At 36.2% G+C, this 18,448-nt stretch overlaps 1 protein-coding gene across 2 annotated transcripts in view; it reads right to left on the reverse strand.

The window, feature by feature from the left end:
- Positions 1-4,381: 4,381 nt before the first annotated feature.
- SNTG1 (syntrophin gamma 1) overlaps positions 4,382-18,448 on the reverse strand; it is a 299,235-nt gene continuing 285,168 nt past the window's right edge. For both annotated transcript variants that reach the window (XM_067467429.1, XM_060775287.2), the window contains exons 18-19: positions 11,449-11,559; positions 4,382-6,073 (exon numbers count right to left, since the gene is read on the reverse strand). In XM_067467429.1, the coding sequence (XP_067323530.1) occupies positions 5,864-6,073; positions 11,449-11,559 (321 nt within the window). In that variant the 3' untranslated portion in view covers positions 4,382-5,863. The remainder of the gene's footprint in view (positions 6,074-11,448; positions 11,560-18,448) is intronic.

Genomic DNA, 18,448 nt, shown 5'->3' on the forward strand with positions numbered 1-18,448 from the left:
CTCATATGAGCTAACACATATGTAATTTTGCCTTTTTAAAAAAATCTATTTTTGAATGTTAATAAAACTTTTTGAAAATGTGTTTTGTAGGGTATTGAATTGTGGCAGTTGAACACCTTGACTATAACAGTAATCTTATTTTGATAGTAATTTCTAAACAAAAAATGGCCTATCAAAATAATAAGAATGAGGACAAAGAAGAGGAGAAAAAAACTGATACTCTTTTAAAAAGCTTCCTATAAACAGATATAGGTAAGGCATTTTTATCAGTGCCAGACTATCTATCATAGCCATTGTTGTGTGTGTGTGTGTGTGTGTGTGTGTGTGTGTGTGTGTTGGGGGAGGGGGGCTAAATGAGTCGTCTCCTAATTATGGATCAGATTCATTTGTAATTTACAGCCTTTTATATGATAATCTGAATATGATAATTTTATTTCTGGCTTCACAAAGTTGCTCGTTCTTTAGAACTTAAAGGAAATAAGACCCTGTTCTAGTGGATGCTACTATACGAAATTAGTAGCATGGGGATTATTTTAATTATGTAGCATGTGAAGACTGATATTTTCAAGGCACAATCATAGTAATTCCCATTAATGAGTGTTAATCCTCTCATCAACTACAAAGTGAACCACTGACTTAACTTTTCTTAAAAGGTTGAAAAGCAAAGCAATAATGGTGAGAGCCATACTTGGCTGGATACTTTTCCTTTTAAGTCATTGCTTCCAACACTTGATTCTAATGACAACACCTTAGATCTCCTTTGGCGCAGTTTGCAGCTCTTTTTTCAGGCTTCCAGGACAGTGTTTTAGGATATATGAAATAAGTGTTAGTATCCTTTTTCTTAACTGTCAAAATTCAGATATGGAAATATAGACAATACTTAATATGGTACCATGTTTTGAGCTATGTTACAGTTTGTAACTGTAAACACCACACAGTGGATACATAGAACTGGTTTTATTCACTAAGTGTATTAGCATGGAATGATAAGCCATGGCTGCAAACCATAGTTCGCTCTTGGTTGAATATTTTGGACACAAAATGTTTCTGGATTGTGTAGCTGCTTATTCTTGTGGGTGCAGCCAGCTGGGAGCAAATAGACTGTGTAGAATTCATAGTAAGCTAAGATTTGCTAGAATCTTGCTTTTGCGTACACACACATATACCCATATTTACTCGAGTCTAATGTGTCATCAAATCTAATGCACATCTCAATTTTCAAAACTCTGAAATAAAAAAAAGCATTTGCTGATGAATGTTATGACAGCAGCGAAAGGTGCATTCTTTGTAATATGGCCATTACAATTTCTGCTTGCTTAGGGTTCCTTTGAAAACAGAAGTGTTCCAGCAATAGAAAATAAAATCTTGGGGCACATGTATGCTGTAGAATCGCTTTGGTTCAATGCTATAGGGTCAAGGCCTTGAACCTGCTCTGCCAAAGAGCGTGGATGCCTCACGAAATTACAAATATCAGCATGGCATAACATTGATCTATGACAATTAAATTACAGGTGACATGGCTCAAATAGGAGCTCCAAGTACTTCTGAAGCAGCTTCCCCTATTGCTTTGGTTCAGGACTAAGATCTATATTATGCAAATCTAATGCACACCCTAATTTTGGCAAGTTGATTTAGCCAAAAAAAAGGTGAGTGTTATATTTCAGTAAATACAGTATACATGGCAAGGGAAATAGTCTTTTGAATGGTGTGATGATTCATGAAAAAATACTCAAAATTTTAATATTTCAGAGGCTATTATTGAATTTTCAGTTTTAATATGTAAATTGGAAGATCCAAAAAGCTCTCAAGAATTCCATACCTATTATTTTATTTGTAAAAGAGCATACTGTCTTGCCTTAAAAGTCCAAGGTAACTAGTTTAGACATTTTAGGCTGTGGTAATATGCTCCCTGTAGTGAAACTAAGGGGCTGTCCAAAGCATGGAAAAGGTAGTTTGTAGAATTCTACTTTCAGCATTTGGGAAGTGGAAGGACAAGCTCTGGAACCCTTCCTGGAGAAATTAGAGCAGCCCCTTCCCTCCTGTCCTTGAGAAGAATGATAAAAACTTGGCTGTGGGACCAAGCCTTTAGGACAGTGCAGTAAGGCAGCAATAAGAAACCTTATTATCCCAACCAGATTTGATTCGAGTGATTGATGTGGTTTAAAGAATGGAGTTTAACATTAAGATAGAGGATTTTAATGTTTATGTATGTACAAGGTCTATTTATGCCCAACACTGAATGTTTGCCATGTATATGCTGTGCATACAATTTTGCATACAATTAATGATTGATTCATTGATACAAATAATCTTTCAGCTTCTTCTGAAAGTGAAAATGCATGATTCAAACTAGTTCAGGAATATGCAAATAATCACTCATATTGCATTCAATGTGTGGGTTTCCTTTTTTCCAAACTTAGGCCTCATCTATACTAACCATTTAATGAAGCTTGAAGCTAGTTAGCTTCAAACTGCAGAGGCCAGACAACAAACTCTCAGAAAACTATGAAGAAAACCTTTAATGCCCATCAGTGCTATGTGGTTTCTGTAATCAAACTGGTTACAGGATTTCCAGTATAATCATCTGCACAATGAAACCACTTTCTTCAGTACCAATTTGAAACTGCATTAAATGGTCAGTATTGATGGGGCTAAAGACTGTTAGAAACACACACAGACTTTAATCTATTTTGTGTCTCTTTGGTGTCATGGGTATTGGTATTCACTGTCTACAATGACCAATCTCCATTTAGCTCACTATTTAGTTGCTGCAAAGCTACCACCATGGTTCCCATACCCTTCAGTGGCTGGTGGACAGCAGGGGAAGAAGCATCTCAATATGTCCCTCTAGCTAACTGCAGAATGATCTCAGTTGCCAATATAATCATTTTATTTCTGGCTATGGAAACATAGGAAGATCTTCTTGGAACCTCCATTTCACTAGCCACAGAACTGGAATGGAGAATGGGTTGAGCTGCAGCAGCCAAATAATAAGTTTAGGGTGCATGGACAATTGTTATACATTGCCATAGAGGAGCTTGCCCAAAAGATGCTAGGTGATGCACAAAAAGGACATGTACTAATTGTATTTAAACAATATGTTTCCTATAGTGCAAGCAAAGTGTTTTCTGAAGTAAATGAGATTTGACTTGAGAACTAGCTGGATTTTTTTTTACAAAGAGAAACATATTTTATAAATCCCATCCTGATTAGACAATCCAAATGAAATTTCAAATATAGTCCCAGCTAGTGAAATTATTTTTGAATATTAAGATATAAAAAGTTTCTGTATTCATTGTCTGTTTTGTTTTCAGTTCTGTCAGTCTCATCTCAAATATTTTCATAATAGCTAAACATAAATGTATGACTACTAAATAAATTGCACACGTGGTTAAAAGCCCCAAATTGCCATCTTTGTAATGCAATCCATGTGCATTGCTAGAAAACAATAGATACAATTTCTGACTAGCAGGCTTCTATTCAAGATAGCATTGATTCAGACCATTTCAGGTACAGAAAAAAAAATTAATTGTATTTGCATATCTGCACTGAAAGGAACATCCATCTTGAGAGATTGCTTATTTCTTCGGAGACTTACATAAAGACATTAGGATTTAAAATATTATTTTTCCTAAATAGTATTCCAGCAGAGTTTCTTGCAAAACACAAGGAGAGGGAGGGGATACATCAATAAACCAATTTTAAGTATTTTTTAAAGGAACCTCACTGTATCATGACATATATGATCTTAAATCTTCTTGTATACATCTGTATTGAGCACACTTAGCTGCATTGATTTCAATTTGGTTTATGCACACTTACCTGTGAATTGGATTTTTTTCCAGTAAAAAACTATGTTTATTTAAGCTTAAGAAAAGAAATATATTTCAAAATGGCTCTCAAGAATCTGGTCAGTGTTATAACCACTGAGATATAGATATGTAATAAGTCAACATGTACAGTTTAATCTACATTGACCATAAAATTGATTTTTAAAAAAAATAAAAGCAAATTCGGCATTACATAATGTGATCATGGTATATGGGAAGCATTGCATGACAATATCAGGCAAAATCTTGTCTGAAGAAAACTCTGTATGCATAGAGGATTCTTTTCTGTACTTTGGGAAATCCTGCATTACTTAGGTTTCCAAATCCTGCATTACTTTGGGTTCCTAAAGAAGAACTGAACCCATCCGTAGAATGCCTAATATGCTGAGAAAGAGGAATGGGCTAATTTTAAGAAACTCAGCACTGGGCAAGAAAGTTTTTAACCAGACAAAAATGCTTTACTGTGGTTATGTTTAAAAGATTTTAAATGAAATGCAAACATGTAAATGAGTCTCTTTTGTTGATTATCCACTGGTAAAATGAAAAGCAGATTTAAGAATGGAGGCTCATGGAACCTTTATTGTGCCAGTCAAAAAATAACAGACTTGGAATTCGAGGTGGAGGTAAAGGCTGGAAGTGTAAAGGTCATTTTAAAAAGGAAAAAAAAAACAGCCCTGAATCATAAAAGAATAAATTGAAATCTGATACCACACTAGTAGATGCCCACTTGCATAAAAATTTCTTCTAGTCTCCCTGCATCCCTCTGAACTGATCAAAAATTTCCTCTGAAGGGTTTCCCAAAAACTTAAGTAGATTTTAAAGGCATCAAGGAAAGAGAATGATTTATCTCTTAGTTCCACTGGGAGGTACAGTTCTATCAGTGAGTGACAGCCCAAAATCCTTCCTACCACTAAACAGGTGCAACACTGTTTTGTAATTAATTCATAATTAAAACTATAATCAGTATCTAGGAAAATTTTCATTCAGGTTAAAGATCATGATACCACCTCTTACCACCTCTGTGTAGTTTTATGAGATCAGTGGAACTATCTCAGATTAAAGGCCTAGCTTTCACAAAAAGGAGGGAACAGAGCAAGCTCATTTCAAGGTCTTACCCCTTTGACAGCACATGAAGGTGCAACGTGATGAAACATTTCCTACCAGAAACATTCACGCAGAAAGATTCAGCCTATAACCACCGATTCTAGATATTTAACATTCTATTTGTAGACTATTTTGTTTTTATGTTGTTAGAAGAGCAAGGACATCCCCCAGCAATGAAAAATGGCACAGGGTTTCCACTTCATCTGGACTTTGTGAGAACAAAGTCTAACCAGCTTAATATTATAGGCTTAGATAGCAGATGGCTTCATTATGCTTATATTTCTTTTTTTTCCCCAAAAAAAGCTGTTGGCCTAATATGGCTATACCTTGATCACTACAATAAATGTGTGAGAGCAAAATTAAGAATGAACATGACTTTATGTCAAAAGGAGACAAATATATATTTGCAACAGTATTTAAGGTGCTTTCTTTCTAAGGAGATACAGTAGCTTCTTTCCATTGTCAGTTCCTTGTTGCTCCATGGTGTAAGCCTCTTGGTTGTCCTTATGTCATTGGCTGTTTAACAAGAGGGCATTACTTTAAATCCAGAGCACCGTAAGTTGTCATAAAAAAAAATCTGGAAACAAGAAAAGGACAGTTCTCTTATTATGATGGACACCTGAAAAGTGTATTAAATACCTCACTGTAGCGTTGGGTCAGTTCATTTTTGTTTCTTTTGCTTCCACTATTACTTAAAGCACAAACTGATTATGCCAAAGCATAATCATCCATTTCTGTCTCGATTTCTGTCTCGATGCTTTGTCAAACTGAGATTTAATTCATGATCTCTTGTGACTACACTCTGCTGAAAACTGTCATGTGTTTCTTCTGTTGGTTCTTTTGTTCTTCTCCAATGAACCAATCTGGTAAGTATTTATGCCTAGTGATCTGTACTCCAAAAAAAGTGGCAAGTGCAGAAACAGGAGATATCAAGTCGTATACTTTAATTTGCTACTGCCAGATGATGTAGCAAGGGTAGAGGTACCAGTAGCAGCAGCAGCACTAGTACTGGCAGCAGAAACACTTGTGGAAGCTGCCGCTTGACTGCCAACATACTGTGGGTCCAAACATGCAACTTTGGCAGCAAAAAATGAGTGGATACAATGCAGGACAGCAAATAGATTGGAAAATTCCAACTCCTGAAAGTGAAAGCAAAAAAAGACCAAATGTGAGAGGCAAAACCATTAATTCCTCATATCAAAATATACCACATATACTCACTTACAGCTTGACTTCATGTACATGTTGAGGGTAGGTTTGAGAGCCAAAATTATGGATATTGAAATGATCCATGGATAATTTGAGGGTCATCTTGCAGAGAGGAGAAAGTACCAGTGCTGTTTCATGGGGGCAGGCATCCCTGCTGTAGCCATTTTCCCACCCATGTATTTTAAAAGGCCAGACATAGTGCCATGGGAAAAAGTAGAGGGATTGGTGCCATATGGACTAAAATCTTGCTTTTTACCACTCTCTAAGAGAAGTGGATGGCTCCTTTATAAAAAAATAAAAGTTAAGGTATTGTGCTTATATTGACCCATGAATAAGCTGACCCAGGTTTTTTAGGTTGATACTTCGACTAAAATTCCTAGAATTATACATGAGTATATAGGATAGCTAACCACCACATTGTGGAGCAGGAGTAAGCAATTTCATGGAGATGAAGGAGTTTAACTCTCCAGAGGACAGTGGTGAGGGCATTCATTCCTGCCGCCCTCCCAGAAAGATGTTGTTAGGAGAAATAGCACATAAAAACAGTGTTGGGTCCTAATGAATGGCTCATTTTCAGGGATCTCAGAGACAAGCTTTAGAAAGCAATGTGTTCTTAAATATCCTATAACTGAAGGATACAGACCTCATAGACTATGGGCAGCTAAGACTAAAACATAATTATTTCACTTGTTTATTTGGCATGTGATAACATACTTAAGGTTTCAGTGCAAACAACCTTAAACATATAACAAATTTCATTGCTTTTTTGTTCAAATTCTGAAACCAACTACTTGTCTTTTGGAGAAATGTCTCACAATTTATCATGTCTGCTAATGTAGCTTTTCAACTCAGTGCCCTTATTTTCATTAATAACCAAGTTAATGCCAAAACAATTGGGACATAGACCAGCAGACTACTTTTCTCTGAATTGCTTTATTAAATACTTTTGTGGTAAACCTTAGTTATGGATCAGAAATTCCTATTTCCTATTCCCAGAAGTGTATTATAGGAGGACTTGAGCTACCATTAAGAATAGTAATACTGAATCTGGTTATTAAACTTTTAACTGAAACTTTATGTTGGATATAGAAAAATTTGATTGACAGGCCAACAGCACACAAGTATGATTTAAAAGCTCAGCTTTCTTTTCTGTCAGATATATATATATTCCTTGTCAGAATACATCTTACAACACAGAAAGATGACTGGACTACCCCTGACATCTGCAGGGCCCTGTTATAGCCACCAAGAGATAAAATATTCTGTGTAAACCAGTATCTGAATGCTGTAATCAAACACACATGTATAATATAGCTAAATACACAATTGCTCTCTTATAAAGTATGACCAGAGAAGAAATATTAAAGTGTCCTTAAATGAAACCCATACCCAGACTCTTTTGCCATTTTTTTTCAATGTGGAAGATATTACACATCACAGGTTATGGGAAAGCATGTATAAGGATGAATGGGGTAGCACTTTATTATGTATTTCTGAGTAATTCCAAAATGGGCAAATCACGCCTGTAAGGCCCACAAGGAATCTCATTTTAGAACTTCACAGTGTAAAAAAGCAAATGAAAGTGCTTCATGACAGGAAAAAGCCTGGGATAGTGCACACACAGGTTAAAGCAAGTTAATCTGAAATATATTGCCACATATGCATGTAATAGCATTTCTCTTCACTCTCCATTTTCCACCCCTGTCATTCCAACTTTGCTCTTTCAAGTTTTTGAAGCTGAGTTGCTTTTATCACTTGTTCCCAGATGCCATTGTTAAGAAAATATTAGGAACCTGAGTCAAGAAAAAAAAAAAAGGAAAAGGAAGGGAGGTTGGCTTTAGTAGCCCTTTACAGGGCTAAGCTAATATTGTGTGGAGCACACCTGAACTTTTCTTTCTTTCTTTTTAGATTTATGAGAGATCCACTCTAAACTAGGACCACTACACACAGGTTGGCAAGCCCCCTACTCACACACATAACCACCTTTACCTCTAAATTTGCTTCTAAGCAAATTCACATCAAAGCTATATTTTGGAGAGAAAAAAACAATTACTAGGGCTCTTTTAAATCATGCACGTTCAGCCTCTGAGAATAGAGAATGTTCATCCTGTGTTATTTGGCCATGGTGATCACAATCCAGATCAGGAGTGTGCACATTACTTACATGTAAAAAAGAAAATGGGAATGTTGGCTTAGTAGCACACTTTGAATGTCACAAAATGTGTGGCTAAGACCTCAGTGTACGTAGATTCTGTCTAAGCACAATCTCCTGCTATCAGAGAAACAGGAATAGTCTCATCCGTGTGAAATAAAATGAAGTAAAATGTGTTTCATAATGCCAGCTGGGTAGTTCAGTATTCACAGCATATGTTAGGCCCTGCCAAATCACTAAGCTGAAATGCATGCTTAATGAACTTCTGTATCACCTCTGACCATCACATTCTATTTCTCTATTGAAGATCATGAATTACAATCACCATTCTGTTTCTAAGAGTCATCACAGCTTTCATTACCCTGTATTGGTTTTATGCTACTTAGGTACCAAGGGAAAATAGGTAAATTATTCAAGCCAAATGTGTGTGTTGGTGGCTTTATCCTCATCACATGTGAATCAGCAGCTGGTAGCAATAAGAAAAGGAAACGATGAGAGAAACTGTTCAGATACACACAATAAATGAAAGACTACAGCTATTCAGTCATTCAAGGATTGATTAATGAGTTGACATTTGAGTTCAATGCAATACGTGAATTGACCGAACTATGAAAGCAGAAATAGGTGTCACATGGCCTTTCAGATGATATTAACTGTAAGTACCATCAGCTCTGGCTTTCAAAACAGATCATTAGGAATGTTGCGAGCTACAGTCCAGCAATATTCTAAAGCCTACATGATTCCCATCCTTGTGCTATAATGGCAAGCATTAGTCACACTGGTGGAGTGATTTCTATGAGCAATGTCAATAATAAATTATTGAATAAACAGTAGAACAATGTAAAAAAAAAACCCCATATTTCAATTACAGAGATTTTCCAGACATTTTTGGAAATCTGATTTAGATTATTTTTATTGAATTGAAAATCACACTTTTACATAGTATCACCAATTTCTATTGCAATATAATTTCCCCCTTCCTGTTTGGGTGTGTGTGACATTTTTCAGATACTTTCTCATTTTTTATATATCTGTGCAATAACTATGAGCCAGAATAAACTAGGAACATGTTGAAATAATCCCTGTTAGTTTTTTATAATGAAAAATGCACCTACTGTGTATAAAAAAGTGAAACTGATGGGGAATTGGGGTATGGAGAAAACAAAGATTAGTGTGGCATCAGCTGTCATCAGCAAGGCAGATTGTTACACAAATTAAAGATGAATGGACATTAGTGCAAATTGGCCTCATGACACGAAGTCCATTCATCACTGCCCTGCCTTATTTGGCCCTTACAGATGGAAAATGCCAATGCTAAAATATAGAACTAATTCCATTGCTGTCAGGATATAGACTTCAAAGCATAATACTTTACATTTTGGTATGTCAAGCAAGAAATGGAATGTACAAAGTACAAGCAGCTTTATAAAAAATAATACATTGGGCATCAATGTTATCAAGGTTCTTCCTGCCACTATTCAGAAATAGAAATACTCAAGTGGTGGTTGCCTTGGAAAAACAAGCTTGACTTTGATTAACAGAAGTTATTTTAAATCTTCAGGCAGCAAGGGACTATCTAGCTTTAAAAATTTGGAATGAAACTTCTGCTACCTCTATTTAAGCTCTATTTTCTGGAGTGCAGGGAAGCTAATAAATGCTCCTGGGAGGTATATATCAATTTTACATCAATAACTATGATTTCTAGGAATTTACACAGAGGAACATTAGGTCAATGTGAATGAAAATCCACATTCAGTGAATGTTTTTATATTTTCAATTAGCCACTCAGGACAGCAACACAAATATAGCCCCTAAGGAAAAGTCTTAATATCATTCAAATAACATATCCAAATTATGCTCTGACTTCTAGCTTACTCAGAGGTGATTTTCACAAACAAAACAGGCATTTATGTGATGCAACTATTCTTGCTGTTAAATGTACTATGAGAAAAACTCATTGTTATTACAGTGCCCATCAGAACTGACTAATATTCATTCATCTTTATACCATTCATATATCACAAATCTCAACCTGAAGTCTCAAAGGCAAAGCCTGAGGTTCATCTTGGGGGGGGGGGGGAGGGTTATTTCAGCCCCTACATGAAGTAGTCCAGTTTGGTACCTAAAGGGGAGTGGCAGAATTGCAGCCTTATCCCAGCACCTTATGAGGGGCAACAGCTGTCTATAAATTGGTGCCTGCCCCTCATAACTGCCTATTTCATTTTAACCATGACCCGCCTCCCATCCTCAAGTCAGTATGAGTTTAAGACTGATTGCATCAAAGCCAAGTAGAATTTTTTTTCTCCCCAAGGAATGTTCTATGGGTTGTTGTTTTTTTCACCTACCCCATACTGTCACCATTGTGGCCTGGTAATTGGCTTAAGGGGGTGTCTCTTAAATAATTTTATATAGCCTGCAACTCCATCACTGTCAACCACCCCCACCAAGTCTTGTCTCCTTCATGAGGGCCTTTACATTCTCCCCTGCACTTTAGGCTTTGCTTGAACGATAGATAAAAACTGTGTGAATACATTGCCAAAATTTGTTTGAGATAGTGTTTGCAGTTCTGCGGGGACTCTTAATTTTTTGCTTCTCATAGACTTAGCTTGGGGATTGGGTTAATCAGTAAAAATTCATGAGTAAACCAGTTTTTGAAAACTTTAAAATTTCAAGAGGGGGGGGGGGGGTTACCCCTAATACAGACCTCTACATTGTGAGGACTCTCTCCCTAAGACTCAATTTCCCACTGAATAAAAATTCTAAACCTTTAAACTATTCATGAGATTGTCAGGGGCTGTTGTGATTTTATATGCTTTTATGGTTTTAACCTGAATTGTTTTTACTATTAATGAGGTTTAATACTGTTTTAATATTTGTATATTGTGAGCCACTTTGAGTCTCCGTGTGGAGAGAAAAACTGGGACATAAATAAACATAATAAACACAATAATAAATATAATAATAATAATAATAATAATAGGTTTTATTGCAATTTTTTGAGCCTGACAACAATTGCTGAAATAAGAATGTGTTATTACATAAAACATAAAGACAAAAGTCCAATTTTTGTGCTTCCTCTCCATTAAGATTTTTTTTCTTGCTTGTTCTATCATCCATCTGAGAGAATGAAAAACATTGCATTCTTGCTTTTACCTTTGCTTCAATCTGCTTAGTATCTGGATTCTGGAACAAAAATTTGATCTTGCTCTTGCCATCATCTGAGGACCCCTTAAGCTGGGAAAATTTGTACCGCCATAGTACAGCCTAAAGGAAACAAAACATAAACAGATATGCCTTAGCATACAAGACAAAAACAGAGGAACAGTTCTTCTTGGAAACTTGTTAACCTACCAGTGATATAAAATTAAACAAATGCAGTGTTTTCTGGTCTGAAGTATCTTTGATCATAAAGATGTATTACTTTTTGACAGTGTCTGGTTCAGAGCAGTCAGACTGCATTTGTGAAATGTTGTTTGAAATCCTTTTAGCTTCATCTGACCCTGATGTAACAACAAAAAGAAGAATAAGGAGAGGATAAAAAAGAAAATAGAAGGAGAAGATCCCAATTTGCACTATGTCAAAATGTGATTTTTTAAAATCCAGGATTCATCTCCCAAAATTAAACATATATCTCATTTTCCTTCTGTCAAGTGAGTCTTCTAATAACAGTAATCTTGGAATGGTTGCCAAAATGGTCTGATGAAGCTTAATACATGAGGATCAAGCAAAAGTGTAGAAACTTTGGTAGTTTTAGTCTGCAATGTTCACCGTCCACACCTTGCATAACTAATACTGAGATCACTGTAATCCAAAACCAATGCTTCCGAACACTGCAGTTGGGCTTTTGTGGCTTGTTGAATGAGAAAGATCACCAGCTGGGTTAATAGCTTGCATTTACCCATCTCAATCCTATTTTGTCCATAGTTTTTGCATGGCAACCTAACCATGAGAATCTGAATCTCAGATAAATCTGAGCATGGCAAATACATCTATCAAGTCATATGTTACATTCCCACCTTATCACTGATAACTGAGAAAAAACTATTTTTAGGCAGAGTGCTATATTATGAGATTAGATCCACACCTTTGAACTGGAGCTTGTACTTTATCTAAATTTTTAAAACATCTTCAATTACAAGTCCCTGGGCAGGAGCAAAACATCCTCTTTCCTTTAAACTAGGTTGTTCATTAAGAATTATGGCTTCAAAGCATTGGCACTAAATGAGTGCCTCAAAAGACTATATATAAATTTTATCTTTATACCTAGTATCCAAAAATACTGATACATTCCTATAAGAGGTAAATGTAGGCCTCTCTGTTTTAGTCTTATGGAAACAGTCAATCTATGCTCAACAGAGGAGAGATGTTGAACTGAGTTGCAGACGTTCAACAGAATGTCTCTCTCTCTTACAGCTATATATGCATTAGGGTTGAAAGTCATGGGTTGGAAGTATATTGCTAAATGGCTATTACCAAATGACAATCAACTAAAATATGCTATGCTGTCTTATCATATTCTTTCATCATATACCTACTGAAGGCAAAATTCATTTTTAGAGCTTTGTATTAGCCATAGATAGATGTGTTTAGTGGCTCACTGAGCCATTTTCGGTCTCTCCTGGTCCATTGGGAAGAAAAGTCTAAAGTAACTAATAGTAGATTATTATCTCAAACTCTGTGCAATTTGGCTGAGTCATAGTTTCACATAGTCCTGCAAACACCCTTAGTGCTTATAATTCTGTAAAAAAAAAACACTGCATGATGATACTGTTCATACTAGAAAATTATAGTACTTTATACCAAATTTAAATGCTAGTTTCATGTTACTGAATCCTGGGATTTGCAGATTGGTGGGGTATTTAGAATCTTCTGATGCAGTTCAGGGGATTGCACTTGAACACTCTACCAGAAAGTTATTGGTACTCCAACAAATTACAAACCCCAGAACCCAGAACCCAAAAGATTGCAGCATGGATGCACTACTGATAAGAGGATATTCACAACATCATCCAACATTTGTGCAACAGCCTAGATTCCTATTCTGTTTTATTTTAACAGAAATCCTTCAAAATACCGTATATTCTGGCATATAAGACGACTGGGCGTATAAGACGACCCCCAACTTTTCCAGTTAAAATATAGAGTTAAGATGACTCCCATGCATAAGACTACACCCGCATATAAGACAACCCCTGACTTTGGGAAGATTTTCTTGGGTTAAAAAGTAGTCTTATATGCCAGAATATACTGTATTCACTTACTGTTGTGACTTAATTCAATGTGTTTAGAGATTCCCTTGGTTCATCAAAAATACATAGGGATTTCTAATAATTTGCTACCAAAGCTAGAATAATTACCCTGTATATTGTTACGTAGATTTAGAGAATTTGCTTTTTGGTATCAGGCAAAAACATTTTGTATCGCTTTCCTGAGGTAGGGAAATTTATTGCCTTCCAGATGTTGACAGACTGTAACTCCTATCTTCTATTCCTAGGCTGACTGGGGATAATGTAATTTGTTTCATATTCCACACCAAATACCCTGGTGTGCTTTTATTTATTACATCATATTTCTTTTCTTATAATTGGGATATTTTACAACAGCATTGCATACTTTCTATGTTACTATAAGCCATCTGAGCAGTATATTGTATTTAAGGAAAAGGTGTAGGATATAAGTTTATAAAGCAAGCTATCTAGAAGTGTTTTCCTCCTGTGCAAATGGGAAAAATAATTGCATGGTGAAATCCATATTTTTTTTAGGTCATTATTAAGCTTAATATGAAAAACTACTATTGAAGATGTAGTTTAAGTATAAACTTATAAATGGTCATGCTGAGATACAAGTAGTGGATATGTGCCTCAGGGAAGACTACAAGTAGGACAAAGTGGTGATAACCTTCTGCTGCTGTTAATCTGAAGAAAAAGTACTTGCTTATAGGGTTTTATGAATTCACTAACATTTTCAACCATGGCAATAGCAGCACCTTGTTTCAGTACATTCTTAGGTTAATTAAGTATACTAAGCATTTCATTTGCTTTATGTCTAAATATTATTCTTCAAAGCCTTTTCTTTTTAAAAATCTATTTTCCATTACTAAAATACCTCAAAATTATTTCTAAAACAGCAATGTTTTAGGATTAACACTAAAATTGTAATTGCATTGTGGGACAGTGTAATTTTATTCTCACATGGAAAAGGGAATAATTTTGGTATGGTAATTTGTTTCCTCTGCTTTGTGAGATTATGATGATTTTTCTGTGATTTTGCAATCTTAAAACTTTGGGTTGTTGTTGTTTATTCATTCAATCGCTTCTGGCTGTTCATGAACTCATGGACCAACTTTGGGAGTTTGGGCAAATTCATTTCTGCCAAAATACTGCATGGAAGGCAATATATTTTGCACCAAACACATATTATGTCATGCATAAATAACAGCCAAATAACAGTGATTTTTTTTGCCTCCAAACATATTCCACACTTAAAAAACACATGGATGTATATTTGCACAAATATTTTTTTTTCTGAATGAGGTCCCAAAGTATGAAGAATCTTACAGCTGTCTCCTTTACTTTACCAGGATATCTCAATAGTTGTGATGATATTTATATCCTCTCTTTTTCTTAGTTCAGGACTCAAAGTAGCTTCCAACAGGTAAAACATAATTAAATATTCCCAGCATACAAGAATTAAAAAGTAATTAAATTGACAACAAAATTGAAAGGAGGGTACCAATCTAACCTCTCTGAACAGAGATCCATAGTATTGGAATATTATTTTTTCCATTAAGGATGTGAATATTGATAAATATTCTTCATCTCCCTCTTCATTAGACATCATGTCGTGATCAGGCTTTTCAATTGATGCCAAGATGACTAATCTGAGTCTATTGAACTTTGGACATATCATGAGAAAACATGACTCACCAGTAGGAAAAGAGAAAGACCATATTACACATGGATCCACTCAATCAAAGCCACAACCTGGAGACTGTAAAACCTGAGTTGGGCTGTTGATGATACAGGAGCTTAGAGGTCTTTCATTCATGGCTTCACAGTAAGTCGAAGTTGACTTAATGGCAGTTAACAAGAAAGTGTTTTTCAATACTTTTCATTTTATGCATAAGCAAACAATCTTCATTTATTCAAACATGCTCACACCATTAAAATATAATAAAATATAAACATAGGAAAATTAATCAAACATACAAAAGAAAAAAGCGGAAAAGTACATATAAGATTTGGGTGATGTTTCATATAATTCCTGTTTTGTTGTGCCCCTTTGAAAAAATATTTAAATGAGGAATCTGCGCAACAGTGGGTTGGTGGTATTTTTGGTATTTTTTTTTGTTTATCCCAATTTTCTTTCTTGGAATGCTAGGACCTGAAAGTCCTAGTAAGCATCAAGGCAGTCAAATGGCATACTGAAATGCTGCTTATTTTTCACACAATTCCTACCCTTGCTTTAATCAGGCATTGCAAAGACAGAAACGTTCACTCAATGCTTTGCTTGATGTGGTTTTAATGCTGGAGAAGAACATTGTACTTCTATGGGCATGTTTACACCAACCACTTAGGTCAGTGTGGAAATGGATCAGCCTTGTGGTAGCTAAATGCCACCAAAAATGGTTTAGTTAACTGGGGAGAAAGGTTTGGCAATGGCTGTCATTGAAATTTTGCTACATTAGAAGCAAAATATATTGGTAGTATTAAAAACTACAACTGTAAAGCCACATTATGGGACATAACTGGAAGTCTCCAAAGCAACTTCAGTAAATAAACAGTAGCAGATTAAGAAAATCTGAGAAGCTATGAATAATGTACGCAAGCAATTACAAAATCCTAATTGTAAATATTTCTACTTAGTTCCTAGTGGAATCCCTCCAAATGTTTGATCAAATTCCATTTAGCAAAAAGAAATACCCAACCTATAGAAACACCCTTATTTTCTTTCGTTAATCTCTTCAGGGTGGGTTCAATCATTAAGCTGTCACATAAGACATCTTTGGTAAGCTAAGAATTATTGTCAGAAATGACTTTATTATTTTTAGATTACTCATACATATATAATTGTTTCTGCTGTTTATTCATTTTACCTTTGTTACAAAATAAAACAAAATATCACGGGAAAGCTACACCAAACATGACCCATAAAATGTTTCTTTTCCTTTTCATACACTAGAATAGCTGTCTTTAAATGTAATTTCCAACCTTCAGGGCAATAATGTCCCATCGTCTTTGGCCTAGAAACTTAATTCAAATACATTATCATATTGTTATCATAAATTTCTGTTTTTCTGGGGATACACATAAAGCTGTTCTGTAGGGAGCTGCACTTCCCAGGAAATAGAAACTATTAAGCTAAAGATGCACCTGGCTTCAGGATTTTGTCGCTTCTCTCATACTGTACTGTGTCCCATCGTGGATGAAGTGATCAGACTACAGAAATAATGAATAGGCTTGTGCATTCTGGGTAAACCACTATCCATTTTGGTGTCCCAGATTGCAGTGGGGGTCCTGATCCATTTTTGGGAGGCTCCTGAATTTGGGAGGACAGAAATCTGTTCTTGATCTGAGAAGCTGAAAGATTCGCTTTCTATCTGGCCCCCTTATGGGGGGGGGGGGTCCCCAGGCTCCCCCATCATTTTAGGCATTGTTTGTTTTTATATTCTTCATGAAGACCTGGATTAAAAGCATCAGAGTTAAGATACATCTCTTTCTGCTATCCTTTCCCTTCTGTCTACAGAGAAGACCTGGGTTTAATGCTTTTTAAAGTTGTTTCTACTCTAGAGGAGACAGGAGCTTCAGGTGTGCACATCACACAGCTCTCTCCCTGTAGGAGGCAATTTTCCAAGGCATTTTAAGGGGGCTTTCCATTTCTCAGGGAAGGACACAAAATCAACCTGGAGGTATTCTACCCTGGGCTTCCTTCAATAATCCCACCCTTCTCTTGATTTGAGGTTCTGGAAAAGAGAGCTGCCACTGCCTTAGAATGCCCCCCCCCCACACCCCTGGTGCTTCAAGCTTCTTTCTGCTTCCAGATCAAGAAAGAAGGGAGGACTAAGAAATTTTGCTTCCTGGGATCCTTTCCCTTCTGACTTTAGAGATGACCTGGATTTAATGCTTTGTTGAAACTGTTTCTACTCTAGAGGATACAGGAACTGTAGGTGTGCGCGGCTCTCTCCCTGCAGGAGGCAGTTTTCCAAGGCATTTTAAGGGGGCTTCCCATTTCTCAGGGAAGGAAGAGGGATTGACTTATAGATATCCTACCCTGGGCTTTATTTAAAATCCCTTCCTTCTCTCTTGATTTGGAGGCCCCGGAAAGGAGAATTGGTGCCTTACCCCCTCGTGCTTCCATCTCCTTTCTGCTTCAAAACCAAGAGAGAAGAGCGGGCTTAAGAAATCTCATTTCCTGTGATCCTTTTCTTTTCTAGTGGCTACCTCCCTCCCCACACTCCATGTGTAACCGAAAGAAACTAAAAGTAGTCAGTTTTCAACAGCCACTGTTCTGCTGTGGCCGGTTAAAAAAAAATGGCTGCGGAGCCCATGCTGTTGTGGGCTTTTGAATAAGCCAAAAGCAAACTTCCAAAATTAATCCATGCACAAGTGTAGTAATTAGCACTATGCTCCAGTCCTTGCTTTGTATTAAAGAGGAATGTACTTAAAATGTTTTACTAGCTACATTTTAGCTTTTGATAATATGGGCCTGAATTGAAATAGTTGATAGTTAGTCTTATTCTATTTTTAAGTTGTTCTTTTAAAAATATGTCACCCATAATCTTTACAATGTCAGAAACAAACACTTCTTAAGGTGAGCTATTCTGAATAATGCAAGCCACACAATGCCATGTAACTGAGCAGGAGTCACACATATCCCTGAATATTTATCCAATTGGCATTCAAGTGCAACCCACAAAACTTCATTTAAAGTACTTTGCAGAGCAAATACAAAGATTCATAGAGTAAACATATACACAGCTGTTGTCAAATCCAACCCTATCTGTACTATCTGTTTAAACATAATCTCGAAATTTTTCCCAATTTCTAGAAATCAGGAGAAACCTGAAAAGCCTGTAAAAGACCTTCGCCACTGGTAATGAAGCTGCCACCAAATTATGAAGAGACGCTACCAATTAGTGAGGAAGCGCCTAGGT

Source organism: Anolis sagrei, chromosome 4 (genome assembly GCF_037176765.1).
Source record: "Anolis sagrei isolate rAnoSag1 chromosome 4, rAnoSag1.mat, whole genome shotgun sequence".
In the NCBI taxonomy this organism is placed as follows: Eukaryota; Metazoa; Chordata; class Lepidosauria; order Squamata; family Dactyloidae; genus Anolis; species Anolis sagrei.